At 43.1% G+C, this 24,303-nt stretch overlaps 3 protein-coding genes across 5 annotated transcripts in view; 2 read left to right on the plus strand and 1 right to left on the minus strand.

The window, feature by feature from the left end:
* Positions 1–2,299, plus strand: part of tmem144b (transmembrane protein 144b) — a 109,704-nt gene extending 107,405 nt beyond the window's left edge. For all 3 annotated transcript variants that reach the window (XM_063046405.1, XM_063046404.1, XM_063046403.1), the window contains exon 13: positions 303–2,299. In XM_063046405.1, coding sequence (XP_062902475.1) covers positions 303–386 — 84 coding nt within the window. In that variant the 3' untranslated portion in view covers positions 387–2,299. The remainder of the gene's footprint in view (positions 1–302) is intronic.
* Positions 2,300–6,738: 4,439 nt separating this feature from the next.
* LOC134345561 (renal cancer differentiation gene 1 protein-like) lies at positions 6,739–19,787 on the minus strand. The gene is made up of 2 exons (XM_063046407.1): positions 18,957–19,787; positions 6,739–7,792 (listed from the first exon to the last, which is right to left on the minus strand). The coding sequence occupies exons 1-2, from the start codon at positions 19,047–19,049 to the stop codon at positions 7,637–7,639; spliced, it is 249 nt and encodes an 82-aa protein (XP_062902477.1). The 5' UTR covers positions 19,050–19,787; the 3' UTR covers positions 6,739–7,636.
* A 14-nt stretch (positions 19,788–19,801) lies between these two features.
* The window catches only part of etfdh (electron transfer flavoprotein dehydrogenase), a 59,885-nt gene continuing 55,383 nt past the window's right edge, over positions 19,802–24,303 (plus strand). Inside the window, exon 1 of the mRNA XM_063046406.1 lies at positions 19,802–19,982. Within this exon, the coding sequence (XP_062902476.1) occupies positions 19,949–19,982 (34 nt within the window). The 5' untranslated portion in view covers positions 19,802–19,948. The remainder of the gene's footprint in view (positions 19,983–24,303) is intronic.

Below are 24,303 nucleotides of genomic sequence, written 5' to 3' on the forward strand. Positions count from 1 at the left end.
TTCTCAGGTTGCATTGGTGGTTAATGCAAACGATGCATTTTACAGTATGTTTCAATGTATATGTGATAAGTCTGAATCTGTACCTGCCATATTCAAAAGAGCTGATTTCTTTTTGGTAATTGTCGATATCAGTTTTGATACTACTTGTACTGCAAAGACTTTTATCCCATTAGATTTTATGATGAATTCTACAGTATGAAATTTATACTTATTTATACCATCATTTAGAATCACAATAAGCATTTCTGTCAGTACCAGTATATCTGTAAGAAATAAGCTGTAAGCAATATTTTTCTCCACAGGGGATGAGGAACTATCTTGTTCTCGGAATTGCATTCTGCACTATTTCAGCAGGGGTATTAACAACTGCCTTTTCCAAGATGTGACAAAACCAATAATGTAAGGTGACTGCAATTGAAACAGTTTGGATGAAGGAACTGCTTTTGACACCAATAATGCAATGCAATGGAACTGTTTTAATAGTCACCTTAAGAAGGAAACCAGAAGTTACAACATTTTTGATTTTCTTTAATTGTTCAGTTATTTGTTAATTGAAAATGTTTATTGACCTCAGTACAGTTGTTCTGATTTAGAAATGTGTAGATACTGCCAAGAGGTGCCAAGGGCAGAACTACTGTAAATTACAAACTAAGGTGCTCAGTTAAGAGAACTTTGCAAACATACCTCATTAACTCTTTAATTCAGTGACAGACTAAACGAGGTGTTAGTTTTATTAAAATTAGATCATTTTTTAAAATCAGCCTCAATACTTCCACAGTACACTCTGAACTAGATGGTGGAGGAGCCAGCTCTACTAATAATATATGATGGCATTTTATTGAATTATTCTGGTTTTGGAAGCATGAATAGATTTCAGGTATACAGTGACCATTTGTGCTTCTCAATGTTAACCTAAACTCCCTCCCTACACATCTATACCTCTTAGTTCATAACCCGTTATTGATTCATAACTCATTAACTAAGCTTTTACTAATTCTAATAAGCTTGTGAAGGATATTAGGTGTTTATATTTTTAATGCTATATTAAAGGATTGTCATTAATGCATTAATCATTATAACTGAGTAACTGGGAGATAGTTTGGGTGTTGCTGTCATGGTGCTTAAAGTATCAAGACTGTAACAATTAATTGTACTTATTCATTTTAAACAAGTGAAACTGCTCATGTGCAAATAAAAATGTCCCCAACTTCCAACTGTATTTCACTAATGCTATAAAGAATTTAATCTCAATCTGCTGAAAATACTTATTTTATCAGAAAAAAAACACTGTAGAATGGCAACATCTGGAACTTCACTAGAAATGCAGATTGGAAATCTAGATGTGTAATACCCACACTTTCATGGTCGTCTGTTTCATTGGTCTGAATTTTATAAGCACAACTCCATTTCTAATATGAACTATTAACACTGAAAGCTTCAGTAAGAACTGTGACCCTGCTGTGTTGAATCTTTTCAAAGTGCATGGAAAAACCTTCTTTTTAACTCAAATTGAGAATCTGTCCAGATATATTCAAAAAAATTTGAATAGAGGAAGGAATTGAATACTTTTAAGCCAGTGTGCTACAAAACCTGAGGTTTGTAGCAACCTGAGCTTAACAAAGGACTTGGAGACAGGAAAGTTTGATTGCTAAAACTTTAAACTAGAGTAAGAAATTAGATTCCAGAATGGACAATAGCAATTGAAGATTACAAGTCCTGCATGTTTTTGTACTTCACAGACCATAAATATGTGAAGAGAAGTTTTACTATTCTAGAAGTAAACATTGTCCACAAAAAACACAATTAAATGATATTTTGGATGAGAAATATTCCTGAGTTCTGATGAAAACTTTCCAATTTGTCAATCTTTTCAATTGTCTTTTTATTGGGAACAAAATGTTTAATCATTGTGACCATGACTAAATATGTTCACGTTGAAATTGCAACATTACAAGATATTTCAAGTGTGTTTACATTGTTTACATAATGGTTGTCATGGTAGCACAGCGGTTAGTGTGTGCTATTACAGCTCGGGTCGCGGGTCATTCCAGAGTTTGATATTCAATTCCACTGCTGTCTATATGGAGTTTGTATGTTCTCCCCGTGAACCCCATGGATTTCCTCCAAGTGCTCCAGTTTCCTCCCACAGTCCAAAGATGTACCAGTTAATAGGTTAATTGGCCATTGTAAATTGCCCTGTGATTAGGACAAAGTTAAATAAGTGGGTTGCTGGGTGGTGTGGTTTGTTGCGCTGGAAGGGCCTGTTCCATGCTGTATCTTTAAATAAATAAATACTTATTCTACAGCCTGTGAGTGTTTTTATTTGTTTTCAGAATTACATTAATTACTTAATTTGCTTAGATCCTCTGTAGGAAATATCTCTATTATAGATCATAGAATCTCATTTTGAGTGTCCTGATGGAATTTTCCACCAAGATCTTGATAGTCTTCAGCTGACATGGCACTGGTGAACTAGAATATAGACAGGTGACGGGAATAGGGCACAGGGTACATGCACAGTCAGGGAAAGGAAATGAAGGACTGAGGCCAGGCAAGGAGCTGCAATGTCTGTGGGTGAGTATATTAGGGATAGTAATTCACTGCTTGGAATCCTGGAATGCGAAGTGGAAAGAGATTAAAGAACAGATGTCCCTTTTCTTGCCGTTGTGAGGGAAAGTATTACGAGAAGTGGAGTGGTTAGTGCAATGGAAGAGCACACCAGGAGGTTGTTAATGGAATAGTTCCTTAGGAATTCTGAAAAAGGAGAGAAGAAGAGAGTGTCTGGTCGTGGGATCTCATTGTAGGTAGTGTAAATGCAAGGAATACTCCATTAAATATGGAAACTATGGTTGGGAAGTGAAGACCAAGGGAACTCTGTCATTGCCATCTCTCTAGCATGCCTTGTAAAAAGGTTGCTAATGTCATTTATTTCGAATGCAATGTGTTGGAACTAAATTTTGCTTCCACTGAACATTATGTGACGTTTTCTCAGTGAAACAAAATTACAGCCTCACCACAGCAGGCCAACAGATTGAAAAACAATTTTATTCATTCTCAGTTGCCATGTTATTCTGGTGATGATTGCCCATGCAATGCTAATTACTAAACCACACTTTTTTATCCCATGGTTACTCTGCTGTCCCCAACTGCATGCGTCCTTATGGATAAGTCTTTTATGCAGCACCTTGTCAAATGCTTTCTAGAAATCCACTTGTTCCCCTCTATGCACTGTGCTCATTATATTTTTAAAGAACTTCAGTAAGTTTGTCAAGCAAGACTTTCATGAATTCTGTTGTTTCTATCACAGTAAATTGTGTGGAAAAGCAAGTTGTGCAGTGAGTCTGCAGAAATAGAGATAGATTAGGTGAGTGGAAAACAATCTGACAATCACCAGGTTCAAATTAAAATAAACTTACTCTCACTTGAGAAATAATATGAAAAGAGAATCAAAACAATAATTTTATGTACTGTGCATGAATTATTTTTCAAATTTTATAAAGTAATAATGCAGATGTCTGACATCTCAGCATCATAATTTTTGACTGGATTCTGGACACATTTAGCAAGCTACTAAAGCATTGGATAACAAGAAACGTGAAATAAATTATTGAACATTCACAGACCTTTACCTCATGAAAAAAAATGAAAAATCTACAAAATGATGAACATATTGTGCTGAGCTACTTATGGATTAAATAATATTATAATACAAAATACCTAAAGCATCTGTGAAATGTTCCCACAACCAATGAACTCATTTTCAAGGACTTTTCATCTTATGTTCTCGATATTAATTATTTATTTATTTGTATAAATTTTCTTCCTTTTGCATTTGCACCAACACAATGTATTATCTTCTGCGTTCTAGTTGAACGCCCTCATGGGATGGTCTTTCATGAATTCTGTTACAGATATTATTCCATAGATTTATTGAGTATGCCCACAAGAAAATTAATCTTAGGGTTGTATATGGTGGCATATATGTACTTTAATAATAAAATTTACTTTTAACTTTGAACTTTTCAATACGTTATTCTAACATTTACAAAACACAGACCAGGTTTTAGGAAAAAAAATTCTGACTGCTTCTGAAGAAGCTTTAACTTATACTCAGTGGCTAATTTTTCTGGGTACCTCCTGTACCTAATAAAATGGCACTTCGCAGTCCTCTGCTGCTGCAAGGTTCGATGTGTTGGACATTCAGAGATACTCTTCTGCACACCACTGGTGTAACACATGGTTATTTGAGTTACTGTCACCTTCCTTACAGCATGGAGCAGTCTAGCCATTCTCCTCTGACCTCTCTCATTTACAAGGTGCTTTTGCCCACAAAACTGCCATTCACCAGATTTTCTGGGGGGGGGGGTCCCACCATTCTCTGTAAATTCTGGAGACTGTTTGTGAAAATCCAAGGAGATCAGCAGTTTATGAGATGCTCAAGCAACCCCATCTGGCATCATCCCATGGTCAAAGTCACCTAGTTCACATTTCATACCCACTCTCATGTCTGGTCTGAACAGTAACTGATTCTCTTGACCATGTCTGCATTCTTTTATGCATATAGTTGCTGTCACATGATTGGCTGATTTAATATTTGCAAAATCGAGGTGTACTTGATAAAGGAGCTACTGAGCCTACTTGCCACCTTCATTGCCCTACTGCTCCCCCATAAACCAACCTGAACATTCACTGCAGTCCACCATTGATACAATAACCACACTGAGTGCCATCTGCAAAATGAGGAACATTAACCCTTCTTCACCAGTACACAAAGGGACCTAAACTCCATACCCAGAAGAGAAGGCCAGCATTCACTTGGCATTCTAACACCTACAAGGTGGCCTCCATTGTATGCACCATTTCTTCACCATTGGCAGGGATTTAGTTATCAGCTTTGTTTCCACTCCCTTGATTTGTCCTTGTTTCTTCTATTATTCCATATCTTTTTCTTTAAATCTTTGTCAGGCTTCTAACAACTCATTGATTCTGTCAGCCTTTACAATACTGTCTCCTATTATGATGATCATGTTTAATTTTGCCATCCTTTTAAATTACATACAATAAGAATTTTCCTCTTTGAAGATCAATGTGAATTGTGTGTTCATGAGGAATTACACCTGCTACAGGGAAATCCTACTTGAACCTAAGTAAATACGCAAGATTCTGCAGATGCTGGAAATCTTCAGCAACAAACACAAAATGCTGGAGGGTTCAGCAGATCAATTCTAATGGTGTCTTCTCCCAAAATGATAACTGTTCTTTTCCTTTCATAGAGGTTGTCTGATGTACTGAGTTCCTCCAACATGTTGTGTCTGTCATCTGAGCCTAACTACAATATGTAAATCCTCTGTGTTAAATTCAAAAGGGTAAATATCTAACTTGGTGTCAACATTATAAACAAAACTACACTGCATCTGTGCAAAGTCTTCACTATAACTACTATGTGATGTTGGTAAAAATCTAACATGAATCAAAGATTCAACTAAACTGTGAAACATATAAGTGGTAATTTGATGAAGTTGATTTCCTTGCACTAAGTTTTAGCCAGCAGGAATACAAGAATATGTCAAAAATCTTGGTACTTATTTGCTATAACTTTCCATCTATACTGTAGGTGTGAGAATATCTTTGGGAATTGAGGTTATCACGTGGTATAATTGTTGATACTTTGCCATAGTAGACTTAGCTGTTAGTTGAGAGTTTACACCTTAAATAAAGTGAGTTCTGTTGATAGTTCTTTGTTATTTGCTATAGTAAATGGAACATGAAAGCACCTGCAAACAATTAGGATGTTTCAACATGTCAATGAGTATAAGACCTCTTGGATATAATCACATTGTCCACTGTCAATTGATTGACTAATTTTGGACTGGCAAAACATCTAAAAGTTAGGATACTCCATTTTGAAAAGGCTTCCTTTCGCAACAGCAGTGGAGGATTCCCTTCCACTGTAGTTGACAATGTCCCTTCTCGAATCTCATATTCACATAAGTATATTTTCATATACACCAGCATGCAATGAAATTCCTCTTTCACCATGAAGCTCAAACTAAACAGTATATGACAGACATAGACTGCTTATTTTCATACACACCAGCATGTAATGAAATAGACATGGAACAGTACAGCTCTGGAACAGGCCATTCGGCCCACAATGTTGCACCAAACCAGCTAAAAAGAAAATTTAAAATACCCAAAAGCTAATCCCTCCTACCTACATGATGTCCATATCTCCTCCATTCATGTGCCAATCTAAATATCTCTTAAAAGCCTCTAAAGTATTTGCCTCTATGACCATACCAGGCATCCATCATTCTTAAGTAAAAAACTTAGCCCTTACATCCCCCTTTGAACTTACTCCCTCTCACCTTCAATGTATGCCCTCTGGTATTAGACATTTCAATCCTGGGAAACAGATGATCTCCATCTACTCTGTCTATGCCTCTTATAATCTTGTAAACCTTTATCAGATCTCCCCCTCAGCCTCCAGCACTCCAGAGAAAACAACCCAAGTTTATCCAGCCTCTTGTGATGGTACATGCCTTCTGGACCCAGCAGCATCTTGGTAAACCTCTTCTGTACCCTCCAAAGCCTCAAAATCCTTCCTATAGTGGCGACTAGAACTGAATGCAACACTCCAGCTGTGACATGGTAATAATAAATACCATACATAGTGATGGGTACAAAACAATAGAATGGTTAAAATAGCTTAAGCAAAATCATATTTATTTTCATTACACAAGTGCAAAATTAGTTGCTTTGTGACATTACGGTACTGAAGTAGTGCAAAAAGAAATGCTAAAGTGACAATACAGAATAACAGAAACAGAATTAAAAGTCCAATAAGGTGGCAGCATCTCTGGGTGTCAAAGAGTTGATTGGTTCAGAAGTAGAGAAACTGTTCTTGAGTCTGATTGTCAGAGCTTTTAAGCTCCTTTATCTTCTCCCAAGAGTTAGAAGAGAGGTAAGGGAATAGCTAGCATGGCAGGCATCCTTGACTACACTGTTGGCTTTTCTGAACCAATGCACCATGAAGATGGACAGGATGAGAGTGACGGGCTGTGTTTAATACAGGGGACTAAGCACAGCCTTGCGGTGCACCTATGCTGATGGAGATTCTGGAAATCAATTTACTACTGGGATAATTCAATAATTGTGTTTCCAAACACTGAAGTGGGTTCAAGAAAAGTAATCAAGGGAAATGATGTAATGAAAATTTACCAGTCTCTACCCTACTTTTTGCTCAGAATTTTATAAAGTAATCAAGTTTTAACTAAGTACAAATCTACATTTAACTATAAAGTACTAATTCTGTTCCAAAGATAAATTCCCAAATTCAATTCGTCCTCCTGCCAATTCAAAGATATTGAACTTAAAAGATGCAAAAAAATTTTCAGTTCATTGACAAAACATTTATTTAGGGATCAAAGTAGTAATGATTTACAAAAGTTATAAAACATCCTTAAGTGCACCATATTTATCATCCTTCACAACAGCATGAGATAGCTATAAAATGCAGCTTAAATTTGATTTACTATTCATGACAGTTTCTTTGACTTTAAAGCAATTCATCATGCTTCCATCATGAAAATTCACATTCTTTCTTCGTGAAGGATAATATTGTGCATCTTTCTGATCAATTGCATGGTTTCAGGGATTCATATCCCTCTTTGAGAAGATCCCTCCATGCTTTCAAAAACTGCGTATTTGCTGAACATTTTGCACTCAGGTCTTCTACTTGAGCTGAGAGTGATGATGTGATTTCCCAAACTTTAGTTAAATACAAAGCAGTCTGAAATGAAACAAAGTAAAAGTAGAATTTAATCTGAAAAATAGTACTTACTGTAGTGTCAGCTCACACCATAATCTTTAACAACATGTCTATAAACAAGCACTGAAACTTGAACCTTACTGTTTTTGCCATGTTTTTATAGCCTCATTAATTGCAAAAATTACATACACCAGTTAAAAAATAAACTTAACTGAATTGGGTACATCTTACAATTCTAAAGAGCTCCACTTGCATTTAGCCACTTAAGAGGAAGAAAAGCTTAAAATCATAGAAACATACAAAACGTACAGCACAATACAGGTCCTTCGGCCCACAAAGCTGTGCAGAACATGTCCTCAGTTTAGAACTACCTAGGCTTACCCATAGTCCACCATTTATCTTGTGACGCCAAACCAAGTTATCAGACAATTGATGCTAATGAGAGAGATAAGGGAGACAATGGAGAAACGTTCAAAATGTTAATGAGAGAGGAGAGAGAGATTAACAGAAAAGAGACACAATTCAGAATATTGACAAACCGGTTGCTTTGAACCTGAACTGTTTGAAGTTCGATGGACAAGCGACACCCCAGCAGGGGAATAAAAAGAACAGGTTCGCTAAGGCAAGGGACACACCACGAGATCACGAGATAACGAGATCCTGGAAGAGCGGTGTGCCCCCACAAGTTGGTGGGAGTTTGGAGGTCCAGTTCGCGGGAACCGACCATAGACTCACAGGGTGTAAAGGTACGATCGGTGGGAACCTGGTATGTGTGTCCACCCTTGCCTGGGTGCCGGGTTCACCGCAGAAGAACGGTCGTATCCGGAACGGAGGGGTCACAGTCGGTGACCATAGCGGGATAGAAGACATGAAAGGGTCCGCCCGAAAACCAACTGCGAAGACATCAAAGGTCTGCCTGAATCAAACTGCAATCCCCCCCCCCCAGCTCTCTCTCCCTCTCCAACGGCACAACAGTGATTACTGTGAACTGTACTAAACTGAACTGAACTCTACGTCACTTAAGACTGATCATTTTACCCCTAGACTGCGATAGAGCTTGGTTTGATTCCTATTACCCTAGTTCTGCGTACATGTGTGTATTATCATTGCTAACCTGTTGCATTTATATCCTTACGATTAGAGTACTGTGTTACTTATTTCTTTAATAAAACTTTATTAGTTCCTAGTAATCCAGACTCCAACGAGTGGCCCATTTCTGCTGGTTTGGCAACACAGTTACGGGGTACGTAACATAAGTGGGGATCTCGTCCGCGATTTTGAACGCCAAATTTGGGACTGGGTAAATTGATTGGGTTAAAATTCCCAAAAGAAAGAAAGGGCAAACAGCAGAAATGGAGATTGAGGAATTTCTAAAGGCGCCAACCTTGGAGGCATTAGAGGGTGCCAGGAAATCAGAAATGGCGACTGTTGCCAAACAGTTGAATCTTTTTAAGGGGAAGTCAACAATGAGGAGAGCAGAGATGCACAGAGCTATCATTGAGCATTATGTATCCAAAGGTGTATTTCCCCAAGGGGAGCTGGAGGTGGTATCTATGGGCAAACCTGGTGGAGAGGCGGTGCAGCTGCAGATGGAAAAATTGAAACTTGAGCACAAGTTCCGAGTAAGGCAGCTAGAATAAGAAGAGAGGCAGTTAGAACGACGAGAGAGAGAGAGAGAAGCAGAAGGAAAGGGAATTTGAGCTGGAGAAGTTAAGGATGACGCGAGCGCAGGGCCGCATGCCGAACCAAGGTGGAGGGTTCAGGGCGACCCAGGAGGTTAGGCTGGTTCCCCCATTTGAGGAGGCCGATGTTGATCGGTACTTTCTACATTTTGAAGAAGTCGCTGCAAGTCAGGACTGGCCGAGGGATAAGTGGGCTGTTTTGCTTCAGAGCGTACTTAAAGGGAAAGCTCAGCAAGCTTACTCAGCATTGTCCGCAGAAGATGCCCAGAGGTATGATGTGGTGAAAGAGGCAATACTCAGGATTTATGAGTTGGTCCCGGAGGCATACCGGCAAAGGTTCCGGAATGTGAGGAAGTAGTGGGGCCACACGTATTTAGAGTTTGCCCGTGAGTTGCAGATGTATTGTGAGCATTGGTGCAAAAAGGGGTCAATGGGGGTTATGACACTGCTACAGCTAATACTGATTGAGCAGTTTAAAAGTTGTGTCCCTGAAGGTATGAGGCCCTATCTAGATGAGAAAGAGGCAGAAACCTTAGCCGCAACTGCTAAGTTAGCGGATGAGTATGCGTTAACACACAAAGCGAAGTTTACCCCGAGTAAAAGCTACCACAAGGGTAGTCGAGAGGGCGGAGAGAGTCCGCCGGAAAAGCCAGAAAGTAAGCTGGGGACTAGTGAGAAGGATAAGGAAGACAGGAAGCAGTTTGGTAGGAAGTCTCCTGGGGTCGTATGCTATAATTGCAGGAAAGCCAGTCACTTTGCGTCCAGGTGCTTTGCTCCAAAGGAGACGGGGAAAGGAAAAACGACGATTCCGACTGGCTGTATTGAGCTGGCAAACAAACCGCTAGGGGAGAAGAGGTCTGATAAGGTTCAGGAAGGGCGCGAGAAGTTTATTTCGGCCGGATTGGTGTCGGTGAAGGAGGGGTCAAACCCAGTTCCAGTACGGATCTGGAGAGACACTGGAGCTTGTCAGTCACTGATCTTAAGGAGTGTTTTAGACTTTAGTTCAGAGACCGAGACTGGGGAGGTCAGTGTGATAAAAGGCATTGGGAAAGGGACTGAAATAGTATCTTTGCACCAGATACACCTAAAAAGCGACTTGGTCTCCAGACCGGTCACGATAGGGGTGAGGCCTGAACTACCGATGGAAGACGTGAAGGTCTTACTCAATAATGACCTTGCAAGCGGAAATGTGTACTCAGCAGTAAAGCTGACGAGCCAGCCCGCCAGGATTGAGGACCCGCCCATGGACTCACAGGTTTAACCCGTTTGTGCAGTGACTCGGCGCATGTCCAGAAAGGCTGCCAAAGCGAATGTAGATTTAGCTGAGAAGTTTTTACCAGCCTTGTACCAAGAGGGGTTAGAATGTGAGAAGAAGGAGCGTAGTGAAGCGGAAGGAAGTGAGGGAGTTGAGGTAGATTTATCATTAGCAAGGAAGAATTTATACAGGCACAGGAATGAGACGAGGAGCTGATGGTTTTGACAGAGACAGCTCTCTCCGAAGCAGAATTAAAAAGGGAGCCAATGGGCTATTATGTGAAGGAGGGAGTACTAATGAGGGAATGGAGACCAAGTACCGTACCCGCAGATGAGGAATGGGGGGTGGTGGACCAGGTGGTAGTGCCGAAAATTTATAGGGGCGAGATTTTTAACCTGGCCCACAAGATACCCCTCGGTGAACATTTTGGGGTGAGGAAAACAGTCGATAGAATCATGAAAGAGTTTTACTGGCCGAACATGAGGAAGGATGCTATTGAATATTGTAGGCATGAGCCGACACAGTTACAACCTATTAATATGTTAACAGCTTGCCACGATAAGCGAACAGACCTAGTCGGTGTTATCACGAAAATTAATGAGGCTAGGGTGCCACCTGATAAGGGGAAAACCCATTTTGAAAAGGTAACTATGGTGCCGACTAGATGGGAGAACTCTATTGTTTTGACCAACTTGGCTGATAAGGTCTGTCCCTTAACCCCCGAACAGAGCGAGCCGCTGAGAAAGCTAATTAACCGGCACACAGACGTATGTCCGGATGTCCCGAGGCGATGCCAAGAGCCGGGACATGGTGTTGTTGTCACATCAGGTCAGCCTAGTAAGCAACACCCCTATAGGATGATTAATTCAGTGACAAAAGGGCTAAAGAACACAGAAGCGTATACTGACGATTTAGTGGTCTGGAGTGACACGTGGGAGGAGCACATTGTGGCAGTAGAGGAGCTGTTTAAACGACTGTTTGAAGCCAGCCTGACAGTGAACCTCACAAAAAGTGAATTCGGCCACGCAAAGGTCACTTATATGGGATTTGTGGTAGGACGGGGCAGCTGGCACCGATGCAGGCTAAGGTGAGGGCTATCTCTGAAGTCCCCACCCCGACAGACAAGGGAGCCCTGAGAAGGTTCTTGGGGATGGTGGGGTACTATCGGAAGTTTTGCAAAAACTTTGCGGATATTACCCTCCCTCTTACTAAGCTCTTGCTAAAGAATGCGAAGTTTGTGTGGGACAACCTTTGTTATATTTGTCCGGCACGGAAACCACTGATCATTTACACTGAACACAACCCATTAGTGTTCTTGACCACTATGAAGGATAAAAAACAAAGGTTGCTAAGTTGGAGCCTGGTCTTACAGGAATTTGATATTAAAATAAAACATATAAAAGGAACGGACAATGTTATTGCTGACTGTCTGTCAAGGTGTTGAAAACTTAAAGTTCTCTGTATTAGCCGAATAGCTGGTGACCCTGTATATTAGCGTGTATCTAATAATGTATTATAATTTTTACCCCGGTAAAAATCCTTTGAAGGGTAGGGGTGTGACGCCAAACCAAGTTAAGAGACGATTGATGCTAATGAGAGAGATAAGGGAGACAATGGAGAAACGTTCAAAATGAGAGAGGAGAGAGAGATTAACGGAAAAGAGACACAATTCAGAATATTGACAGACCGGTTGCTTTGAACCTGAACTGTTTGAAGTTCGATGGACAGGCGATACCCCAGCAGGGGAATGAAAAGAACAGGTTCGCTAAGGCACGGGACACACCACGAGATCACGAAATAACGAGACCCTGGAAGAGCGGTGTGCCCCCACAAGTTGGTGGAAGTTTGGAGGTCCGGTTCGTGGGAACCGACCATAGACTCACAGGGTGTAAAGGTACGATCGGTGGGAACCTGGTGTGTGTGTCCGCCCTTGCCTGGGTGCCGGGTTCACCGCGGAAGAACGGTCGTATCCGGAACCACAGCGGGATAGAAGACTTAAAAGGGTCTGCCCGAAAACCAACTGCAAGACATCAAAGGTCTGCCTGAATCAAGCTGCAATCCCCCCCACCTCCAACGGCACAACAGCGATTACTGCGAACTGTACTAAGCTGAACTGAATTCTGCGTCACTTAAGACTGATCATTTTACCCCTAGACTGCGATAGAGCTTGGTTTGATTCCTATTACCCTAGTTCTGTGTACATGTGTGTATTACCATTGCTAACCTATTGTATTTATATCCTTACGATTAGAATACTGTGTTACTTATTTCTTTAATAAAACTTTATTAGTTCCTAGTAATCCAGACTCCAACGAGTGGTCCACTTCTGCTGGTTTGGCAACCCAGTTACGGGGTACGTAACAATCTAAACTCCACGAATCCATCCAAGAGTGTCTTAAAAGACCCAATCGTTTCTGCCTCCACCACTACCGCCAGCAACCCATTCCACACACTCACTACTCTCTGCGTAAAAAACTTATCCGACATCTCCTCTGTACCTACTTCCAAGCATCTTAAAAATATGCCCTCTCCTGCTAGCCATTTTAGCCCTGGGGAAAAAGCCTCTGACTATCCACACGATCAATGCCTCTCATTATCTTGTACACCTCTATCAGTTCACCTCTCATCCTCTGTCAATCCAAGGAGAAAAGGCTGAGTTCACTCAACCTATTCTGATAAGGCATGCTCCCCAATCCAAATAACATCCTTGTAAATCTCCTCTGCACCCTTTCTATAGTTTCCACATCCATCCTGTAGTGAGGCGAACAGAACTGAGCACAGTACTCCAAGTGGGGTCTGACCAGTGTCCTATATAGCTGCAACGTTACCTCTTGGCTCTTAAACTCAATCTCACGATTGATGAAGGCCAATGCACTGTACGCCTTCCTAACCACAGTGTCACCTACATAGTCACCTTGAGTGTCCTATGGACTCAGACCCTAAGATCCCTCTAATCTTCCACACTGCCACTAAGAGTCTTGCCATTAATGCTATATTCTGCCATCATATTTGACTGACCAACATGAACCACCTCACACTTATCTGGTTGAACTCCATCTGCCACTTCTCAGCCCAGTTTTGCATCCTATCAATGTCCCGATGTAACCTCTGACAGCCCTCCACACTATCCACACCACCTCTAACCTTTGTGTCATCAACAAATTTACCAACTCATCCCTCCACTTCCTCATCCAGGTCATTTATAAAACTAACAAAGAGTAGGGGTCCCAGAACAAATTCCTCAGGCACACCACTGGTCACTGGCCTCATGCAGAATATGACCCATCTACAACTACTGTTTGCCCTCTGTGGGCAAGGCAGTTCTGGATCCACAAACTAATGTCCCCTTGGATCCCATGCCTCCTTACTTTCTCAATAAGCCTTGCGTGGTGTACCTTATCAAATGCCTTGCTAAAATCCATATACACTACATCTACGGCTCTATCCTCATCAATGTGTTTAGTCACATCCTCAAAGAATTCAATCAGGCTCGTAAGACATGACCTTCCCTTGACAAAGCCATGCTGACTATTCCTAATCATATTATGCCTCTCCAAATGTTCATAAATCCTGCCTCTCAGGATCTTCTCCATCAACTTACCAACTACTGAAGTAAGACTCACTGGTCTATAATTTCCTGGACTATCCCTACTCCCTTTCTTGAATAAGGGAACAACATCCGTAACCCTCCAATCCTCTGGAACCTCTCCCGCCCTCATTGATGCTGCAAAGATAATCGCCAGAGGGCCAGCAATTTCCTTCCTCTCTTCCCACAATAGCCTGGGGTACATCTCTTCCAGTCCTGGTGTCTTATCCAACTTGATTTCCAAAAGCTCTTGCACATCCTCTTCCTTAATACCTACATGCTCAAGCTTTTCAGTCCACTGCAAGTCATCCCTACAATTGCCAAGATCCTTTTCTGTACCGAATACTGAAGTATTCATTAAGTATCTCTGCCATCTCCTCCGGTTCCATAAACACTTTTCCACTGTCATACTTGATTGGTCCTATTCTCTCACGTCTTATTCTCTTGCTCTTCACATACTTGTAGAATACCTTGGGGTTTTCCTTAATCCTGTCCGCCAAGGCCTTCTCATGGCCCTTTCTGGCTCTCCTAATTTCATTCTTAAGCTCCTTCCTGCTAGCCTTATAATCTTCTAGATCCCTATCATTACCTAGTTTTTGGAACCTTTCGTAAGCTCTTCTTTTCTTCTTGACTAGATTTACAACAGCCTTTGTACACCATGGCTCCTGTACCCTACCATCCTTTCCCTGTCACATTGGAATGTATTTATGCATAACCCCAGCAAACAACCCCTGAATATTTGCCACATTTCTTTCTTACATTTCCCTGAGAACATGTTTCCAATTCATGTTTCCAAGTTTCTGCCCGATAGCCTCATATTTCCCCTTACTCCAATTAAATGTTTCCCTAACTCGTCTATTCCTATCCCTCTCCAATGCTACGGTAAAGGAGATAGAATTGTGATCACTATCTCCAAAATGCTCTCCCACTGAGAGACCTGACACCTGACCAGGTTCATTTCCCAATACCAGATCAAGTACAGCCTCTCTTCTTGTAGGCTTACTGTATCTACATCTTGTGTCAAGCAACCTTCCTGAACTCACCTAACAAACTCCACCCCTTCTAAACCCCTCACTCTAGGGAACTGCCAATCAATATTTGGGAAATTAAAATCTTCCACAACAACCCTGTTATTAGTACTCCTTTCCAGAATCTGTCTCCCTGTCTGTTCCTCCATGTCCCTGTTACTATTGGGTGGTCTGTAAAAAACACCCAGTAGAGTTATTGACTCCTTCCTATTCCTAACTTCCACCCACAGAGACTCCATAGAAACCCCTGCATGACTTGTTCCTTTTCTGCAGCCGTGACACTACCTCTGATCAACAGTGCCACACCCCCACCTCTTTTTCCTCCCTCCGTGTCCTTTCTGAAACATCTAAAGCCTGGCACTTGAAGTAATCATTCCTGCCCCTGCACCATCGAAGACTCTATAATGGCCACAACATCATAACTCCAAGTGTTGATCCACGCTCTAAGCTCATCCACTTTATGCATAATACTCCTTGCATTAAAATAGACCGATGGTTTGAGATGTGTCTAAATGCTTCCCTTCTCTATCACCTGCCTATCCTCCAAACTTTCTATTTGTGAGCCAACCTCCCCTTCCTCCGTCACTTCAGTTCAGTTCCCACCCCACTCCCCCACAATTCTAGTTTAAACTCTCCCCAATAGCCTTTGCAAACCTCCCTGCCAGGATATTAGTCCCCCTCAGATTCAAGTGCAACCCATCTTTTTTGTACAGGTCACGCCTGCCCCCAGAAGTCGTCCCAATGATCCAGAAATCTGAATCCCTGGCCCCTGCTCCAATCCATCAGCCACACATTTATTCTCCACCTCATTTTATTCCTATACTCATTGTCACGTGGCACAGGCAGTCGTCCTGAGATTACTACCTTTGAGGTCCAGTTTCTCAACTTCCTTCCTAACTCCCTGTAGTCTACTTTCAGGACCTCCTCCCTTTTCCTACCCATGCCGTTGGTACCAATATGTACCATGACCTCTGGCTGTTCTCTTTCCCATTTCAAGACATTGTGGACTCAATCAGAAACATCCCAAATCCTGGCACCTGGGAGGCAAACTACCATCCACATTTCTTTCCTGCATCCACAGAATCACCTGTCTGACCCCCTAACTATAGAGTCCCTCATCACTGCTGCCATCCTCTTCCTTTCCCTACCCTTCTGAGCCACAGGGCCAGAATCTGTGCCAGAGGCACGACCACTGTTGCTTCCCCCAGGCAGGCTGTCTCCCCCAACAGTACTCAAACAGGAGTACTTATTGTTAAGGGGGACAGCCACTGGGGTACCCTCTAGCACCTGCTTCTTGCCCTTCCCTCTCCTGACTGTTACCTACTTATCTGTCTCCTGTGGCCCTGGAGTGACTACCTGCCTATGGCTCCTCTTTATCACCTCCTCACTCTCCCTGACCAGACGAAGGTCATTGAGCTGCATCTCCAGTTCCCTAACGCTGTCCCTAAGGAGCTGCAGCTCAACACACCTGGTGCAGATGTGACCATCCGGGAGGCTGGGAGTCTCCAGGACCTCCCACATTTGACACCAAGCACAGAAAACCGGCCTCACACACATTCTTTCTGTCTGTATTCCAAACAGATAACCTACCTCGCCTCGACCTGTTATCGCCGAAGCCCCGTTGAGCCAAAGCCTTCCTACTTGTCTCCCTCTACTCCTGCTCTGTAAAGCTGTCTCCTTTTAAACCCTTCCCACAGTTCTCACTAGCCGACCTCCACATGCTTGCGCAGTCATGCCCCGTTCAAACTGCTGAAGAAATAATCATGTGTACTCTTTGGAAACTCTGGACATGCTGAGTGAGATGCCAATAAATCTATAAAGCCAGCTTTGCTGGATTGATATGAAATCCAGTGGCAGAGCCCTGTCACAATGGGATTCTCCAAGGCAATGGAGGAGAATCTACATCTTGGATCCTGCATATGCTGGACCTGCCAGGCACATACACACTGGTATGATTTGAATAGGAATGCCTAACCTATAGGTTAAACAGTAAAGAGCAAGGTTAGACTTTGCTTACTTAAATTTTAATGTTTTATTTACTAGACATTTTATTGTTTAGTCTTATTTAAGCACCTTCAACATTATTTAAGGTATTAATAGTTTTAGTTATTTCTAATGATTTAAGATATTTAAATATTGTTACAAAGCCATGACAGATTTTGGCAGTAAGGAAGGCTCTACCATACATAGTCTTTTACCCTGTTAAAGGACATCTGGGCATCCCCGTTGTGAGCAAGGCAGTATGTTCACCTCGCTGCATTCCTGCCAAGTGTGTGTGAAAATAGCAATAACAGATGGCAAGCTGGTCAATTCCAGCTTGATTTGGCACTACATTACCATGGCTTGTGCCTTTATTCTGTAATAGATGAGCTGCAGTATGAAATTCACACCTGGCTACACTATTAAGCTACTGACTTCACAAGAAAGCTTCCTGCGAAACAAGATACAGGTCACCAAGAATATCAATGCTTTTGGACATTTTTAATTATCCTCTAGAAGATGGTATTTTCATAAGTTGATACAGTTTCTATGCTGAAGATGCTCCGACTGTGATTGGATAAGGAAAGATGTTCTTTATGTGACTGGGATTGGAATTTAAAGATATTCCAACACGATTGCTGCTCTAGTTCTTCCAGGCAGTTACTACTGGAGAAGTCAGAGTGGCAGGAATATTGGATGGGGAAATTCACCTACTAGTAAGAGATTGAGGCTGGGGGTTGTGCTGTGGGAGGGTAGGGCAGCTCCAACCACTGTCAGAGAGGAAGATAGTTGGGCCCATTGGAATGGGAGGGCTTGGGGGCTGCAGCTGACCCCAGGAGTAGAAAGGTGGCGGGGTGCAGTCGACCTCTGGAGGGGGGTTACATTAAGCTCTGGAAGAGGATGATGGGGTTGTAGCTGGCTCTAAAAGGGGATGGGTTCCGGAAGGAAACGGGGAGTGGGGGAGGGAGGACACCAGGAGATGTTTACAGCCGACTCTGGGAAAGGAATGGGGGAAGGACACTGGGTGAGGGAGGGGGTTTGAAGCCAGCTCTGGAAAAGGACACGAGGGAGGGGGGTTGCAACCAGCTCGGGGAAAGGGACAAGGAAAAGACACCAGGAGGGAGTTGCAGCCGGCTCTGGGAAGGAATGGGGGAAGGACGGGGGGGGGGGGGATTGCAGCCGGCTCTGGGAAAGGAATGGGGGAAGGACACTGGGTGAGGGAGGGGGTTTGAAGCCAGCTCTGGAAAAGGACACGAGGGAGGGGGGTTGCAACCGGCTCTGGGAAAGACACGGGGGGGGGGGCGGGATATGCAGCCGGCTCTGGGAAAGACACCGGGGGGGGGGGCGGGATTGCAGCCGGCTCTGGGAAACGACGGGGGAAGGACACGGGGGGGGCGGGATTGCAGCCGGCTCTGGGAAACGACGGGGGAAGGACACGGGGGGGGGGATTGCAGCCGGCTCTGGGAAAGACACCGGGGGGGGGGGCGGGATTGCAGCCGGCTCTGGGAAACGACGGGGGAAGGACACGGGGGGGGGGAGGTTGCAGTCGGCTCTGGGAAAGGACGGGAGAAGGAGAGGTTTCAGCCAGTTCCAGAAGAGAATGGGGGTGCGGTGGGGGGGTACAGTACCCAGTTCCCCGTTAATCGTCGCCTACCTGGTCGATCTGCAGCTCGAGCTCCTGCAGCTGTCGTGCGCCTGCCGCCGCCGTCCCCGCCCCTTCACTCGCGCCACGGTTTGACAACGACATCTTCTCCCGCGCGCACTCCGCCACAGCAACCGTCAAATCGCGCGCCGAACGAAGACCCCGCCTGGCCAGTCCCGCCCTGTACCTGACGTGGAAGCAGGAATCGACGCTGATTGTTAATCCACATCTAAACGATTAGCTGAGAAACGAACGACTTTAGTCCGTGATTATTTGTCTTTAATTTGAAAAAAGGGCTTAGATCAAGTTAAAATCATCTCCCTTTCGGGCAATTTGTGATGCCACGTACTTCCAACCGTTTAATTCCAATGTGTAAAGGCTGTACTCAGTTTGCCCAATGACTTTTTCAAAAGATTATATTAATAAAAGCAGTTTTAACAAACTTTCGAGATTATTTAATTAGATAATTATTAAATTAAACTTGACACCCAGTCAAACAGGCGGGAATTCAAACGCACACTTGGGAATGAGGCGCAGAGAACGGCAAACTGTATAAAAATCATAAACGCGAGGAAAGTCTGGAAATCCAAAGCAATGCACACAAAATGCTGCGGGAACTCAGCGGGTCAGGCAGCATCTACGGGGGAAAAAAAATATATATATATAAGTTACTGTGAACAGGGGCAGATTGTGTACTAAAAGGCTGTTCGAGCCGGTAACAGCATTAATACGGTAAAGGCCTGACGGCACCCGAAATCAGTTTTTCCCATTGAAGACGGCCCGGGAGCCAGCGCGGAGTCCGCAATGCCTCACTGTTCCTGGACTACATTTACCAGAGTGCATTGGGAAAGCTGGCGCAGACGTAGTAAGTGGTTCTAGTGGGGCCCATTGGGTTTGGGTTTGGTAACGAGACAGGCGAGTTTGAGTTCTCAGTCGGCAGCGGGTTGTTCGTCACCAAGAGACGTGAATTGTGGTGGTGTCAGTTGGTAATAGGAGTCTCCGGGATGTGGTTTGCAGCTTACAGGTTTACCCCGCGGGGTGAGTAACAGTTCCTTCAGTTTCTCAGATGAAAACAAAGATCGGCCTCTGGACAGCAGAGGCTCAATTGACAATGAATCATTGCTTCTTTTAAAGAGCCATCGAAGCTCTCGCTGTGGTCGGCACAGAAAAAAACTTAACCGGTTCATAAAGTCAGTAAAAATCGAGAGTGAAGTCTCTAAATATGAGAACCTTTTGGTGACTGCCCAGTCCTTTTCTTGCAATACTTGCGAACGCCCGATACCGAGGCAATGTAAATAATATGTATACATACATAAAAAGGACAATCTAACTTTTTTACGTAACGTGCTTTAACTGTGGCTTTGCAATAATCGTGTGGATTAAAAGTTACAAAGAAACTTGTATCTGAACAACAACGTTTTAACGTCTACCTGTTTACAGTTTCTGTTATGCATGTACACGTTGTGTAATACTGTATGTGGAAGCCCATGTTGGAAGTGTGTCAAAGGTTAATAATACAACCAGAATTATCAGCTACAAGGTTTCCAGTTAAAGTTGAGTACAGTATTTGTGTGTGCTTTGACTCACCACCAAGTTCAGGAATGATTAAAATGTTTTTATTTTATTGATCTGAATTTTAATCAAATGTTTATATATAATTCAATAGTTGAGTGTTATCTTGCTTTATCTGCACTGAGGTGTACAAAATGAGGATCGAGTCCCCACCCTAACTGTTAGAACCCTATAAAAGTATGTAAGCATAACCTTGAAATCAGAATCAGGATTAATATTACTGGCATTTGTCATGAAATTTGTTGATTCACGACAGCCGCAGCGGTACAATGCAATGCATAATAAAAACTGAATTACTGTACGTATGTGTATATAGTGGGAAAAGGTAGTGATGTTGTGTTCATGGGTTCAATATCCATTCAGAAATTGGATGGAGAGGGGAAGAAGCTGTTCCTGAATCACTGAGTGTGTGCCTTCGGGATTCTGTACCTCCTTCCTGATGGTAGCAACGAGAATAAGGCATGACGTGGTTGACGGGCAGCCTTAGCGATGGATGCCGATTTTTTTGAGGTATCACTCCTTGAAGATGTCCTGGATATTACAGAGGCTAGTGCCCATGATGGAGTTGACTGAGTTTACAACTCTCTGCAGCTTATTTCGATCCTCTGTACTAGCCACCACATGCCAGACAGTGATGCAGCCAATTAAAGTGCTCTCCGTGGTACATCTGTAGAAATTTGCTTGCATCTTTGGTGAAGTACCAAATCTCCTCAAACTACTTATGAAGTTTAGCCATTGTCGTGCCTTCTTTGTAGCTGCATCGATATGTTGGGTCCAAGATAGATCCTTAGAGATATTGATACGCAGGCACAAAATACTCTGCAGATGCTGGGGTCAAAGCAACACTCACAATGTGAAGCAGAGTTGAAGTGGGTGGCAACCGGGAGATCCTGTATGTCCATACGTGGCCTCCTCTACTGCCATGATGAGGCTAAACTCAGGTTAGAGGAGCAACACCTCATATATTGTCTAGGAAGTCTCCAGCCCCTTGGTATGAACATTGAATTCTCCAACTTCCGGTAATTCCCTCCCCCTATCCCTATTTCACTCTGCCCCCTCCCCCAGCTGCGTACTACCTCCCTCATGGTTCCACCTCCTTCTACTACCCATTGTGTTTTCCCCTATTCCTTCTTCACCTTTCCTGCCTATCACCTCCCTGCTTCCCCTCCCCCACCCCTTTATCTTTCCCTTTACTGGTTTTTCACCTGGTACCTACCAGCTTTCTCCTTCCCACCCTCCCCCCACCTTTTTTATAGGGCCTCTGCCCCTTCCCTCTTCAGTCCTGATGAAGGGTTCCGGCCTGAAACATTGACTCATCATTTCCACGGATGCTGCCCGACCTGCTGAGTTCCTCCAGCGTGCTGTGAGTGTTGCTATTGATACGCAGGAACTTGAAGTTGACTGGTTTGTGTTCTTAATCTTTCTGAAGTCCACCATCAGGACTTAGGAAGGTATATGCGAGACCTTCTAATATCTGTCAGTTTTAAATTCCCAAGCATAAGCACAAACTTTGGAGTTAATCTAGTAATTGTAGAGGAAAAGTTAACATATTTGATTGTGACCTGCCATCAGACTTTGAGATGAATTGGGCAATGGTATAATCACTGAACTGGTTGTTGAGTCCGGAAATGTGTTTACTCAGATGAGGCTCTGCTCTTCAGACTTTGAAGCTAAATACATAAAGTGGAAATGGAACTGAAAATTCAAGTGACAGACAGTAGGAAGCTCTGGTCAAGCTTGCATTTAGAATGGTAGAGTAATGCAAAGTAGTCTCCTTATTTTGACTCAGAAGAGACTACATCATGAGCAGCGAACACATTACTCTCAATTTGAAGAACTAAATTGCAACTTAATGTGGAAATAATGGTTGGTGCCTGGGCATTGGGAAAGGAGAACAGAAATGTCTAGATGTATTTCCTGCAATTGTCGAGGAATTGCCGTTAGGTGGGGTGAACAGCAGTGGAGGTGGATACTTGAAACAGAATGCAGAATACTGGGAGGAAGGAGGAAGATGTTGGAGGTGTCAGAAATTGTTAAAATGTTGATGTGAAGGGCCATATCCCGATTCTGGGAGAGAGGAGAACAACTGAAAACAGAAGTGTGAGAAATGTCAGAAATTGGTCATGGAGCATGTCAAAAGTGGTAGTCTCTGGGAATTAAGGAGCAAATATATGGGGAGATTGCAGATAACCACAAGAAGAGTAGGGTTGTAATAGGAAGTTAAAGCCTGTCCCAAGCCTTGTGGGCTGAAGGGCCGGTGCTTATGCCGGTTTCTGTGGCGTGAAGCAACTGAGAGTACGAGACTCCCCCCACCCCGGATAGGATGCCAGTCTATGGTGAGGTTAACCCCCAGCATTTGCCGGTACCCATTTTCAGCTGGGTGGACCAGAGCAGTGTGTGGTTTGCTCAAAGACACAACACGCTGCCTTGGCTGAGACTGGAACCCATGACCTTCTGATCGTGAGCCCAATGCCCTAACCACTTGGCCACGCACCACACTGGTTGTAATAGAAGGTGATTTTAATTTCCCCAATATTGAGTGGGACTTCCATGATGCTGAAGCCTTGGTTGGGGTGGAACTTATTAACTGATTCCCAGAAGTCTTCTCAAGCAATATGTAGGGGATAGGCGAAGTCTTAAATGAATATTTCTCATCTGTAGACAATTTAGACGCCGGCCCAGATCGGAGGTGAGAGCCAAATTTGCTCGCCCTCCACGATGGTCAATCCTCTCTCCATGACGCTGAGGCTATGAAGACTGCCCCGGCTGCTACGCTCTGTGCCCACTAATATGATGAACTGATCAGCAAGGCTTTGGGCCTACTCCAGGCTGCTCCTGGTTTCGGATCTGATAACTCAATCTGATTCAGAATGCTGATGCTTCAATTGTTTGCATGATTTATGTTTATTTTTCTTTCTCTTGCGCATCGAGGGTTGGTCTTTTTTTTCCTTTAATTGGGTTCTTTCTGGTTTCTTCTTTTGTGGCTACCTGTAAGCAAACAAATCTCAAGGTGGTATAATATATATGTTCTTGATAATAAATGTACTTTGAAGCGTTGTATGTTCTGTGTTTAAGATCATCGATGCTAGGGAATTCAGGGATCAAAATAGCAATGTCTTGAAGCATATATTACAAAAGAGGAGATGCTTGTAACATCAAAGCATTTAAAGGGAGATAAGTCTCTGGGGTCTGACGAAGTATATCCAGGCACATTGTGGAAAGCTAGCGAAGAAATTGCTGCAGCACTGTAAGATGTACAGTGGTGCTAGAAAGTTTGTGAACCCTGTAGAATTTTCTCTATTTCTGCATAAGTATGACCTGAAATATGATCAGATCTTCACCTAAGTCCTAAAACTAGATAAAGAGCACCTAATTAAATAAATCACACAAAAACATTATACTTGTTCATTTATTTATGACCCCGAAATGTTGACTGTACACTTTTCCATAGATGCTTCCTGGCCTGCCTGGTTCCTCCAGCATTTTGTGTGTGTTGCTTAGATTTCCAGCATCTGCAGATTTTCTCGTTTCTGTTTCCTAACCTAACAGTCCTTCTCTTAATGCTATGGTAGCTCATGCCTGATGGTAGGGGGTCAAATAGGTAGATTGTTGAATGGATTGGAGGGATCATTGACAATGCTAAGCGCCTTGTGCATGCAGTGGTCCTTATAGAAACATAGAAAACCTACAGCACGGTACAGGCCCTTTGGCGCACAAAGCTGTGCCGAACATGTCCTTACCTTAGAAGTTATCCAGGGTTACCCGTAGCCCTCTATTTTTCTGACCT

The sequence above is a fragment of the Mobula hypostoma genome, chromosome 4, assembly GCF_963921235.1.
Source record: "Mobula hypostoma chromosome 4, sMobHyp1.1, whole genome shotgun sequence".
Classification (NCBI taxonomy): domain Eukaryota; kingdom Metazoa; phylum Chordata; class Chondrichthyes; order Myliobatiformes; family Myliobatidae; genus Mobula; species Mobula hypostoma.

What these genes read in the sequence shown, in the direction of transcription:
- LOC134345561 (XM_063046407.1), bottom strand. Translation starts at nt 19,049, where the DNA reads ATGTCGTTGTCAAACCGTGGCGCGAGTGAAGGGGCGGGGACGGCGGCG. An exon ending in TCGAGCTGCAGATCGACCAG is followed by an intron (nt 7,793 to 18,956) that starts GTAGGCGACGAT and finishes GTTTCATTTCAG; the next exon opens with ACTGCTTTGTATTTAACTAA.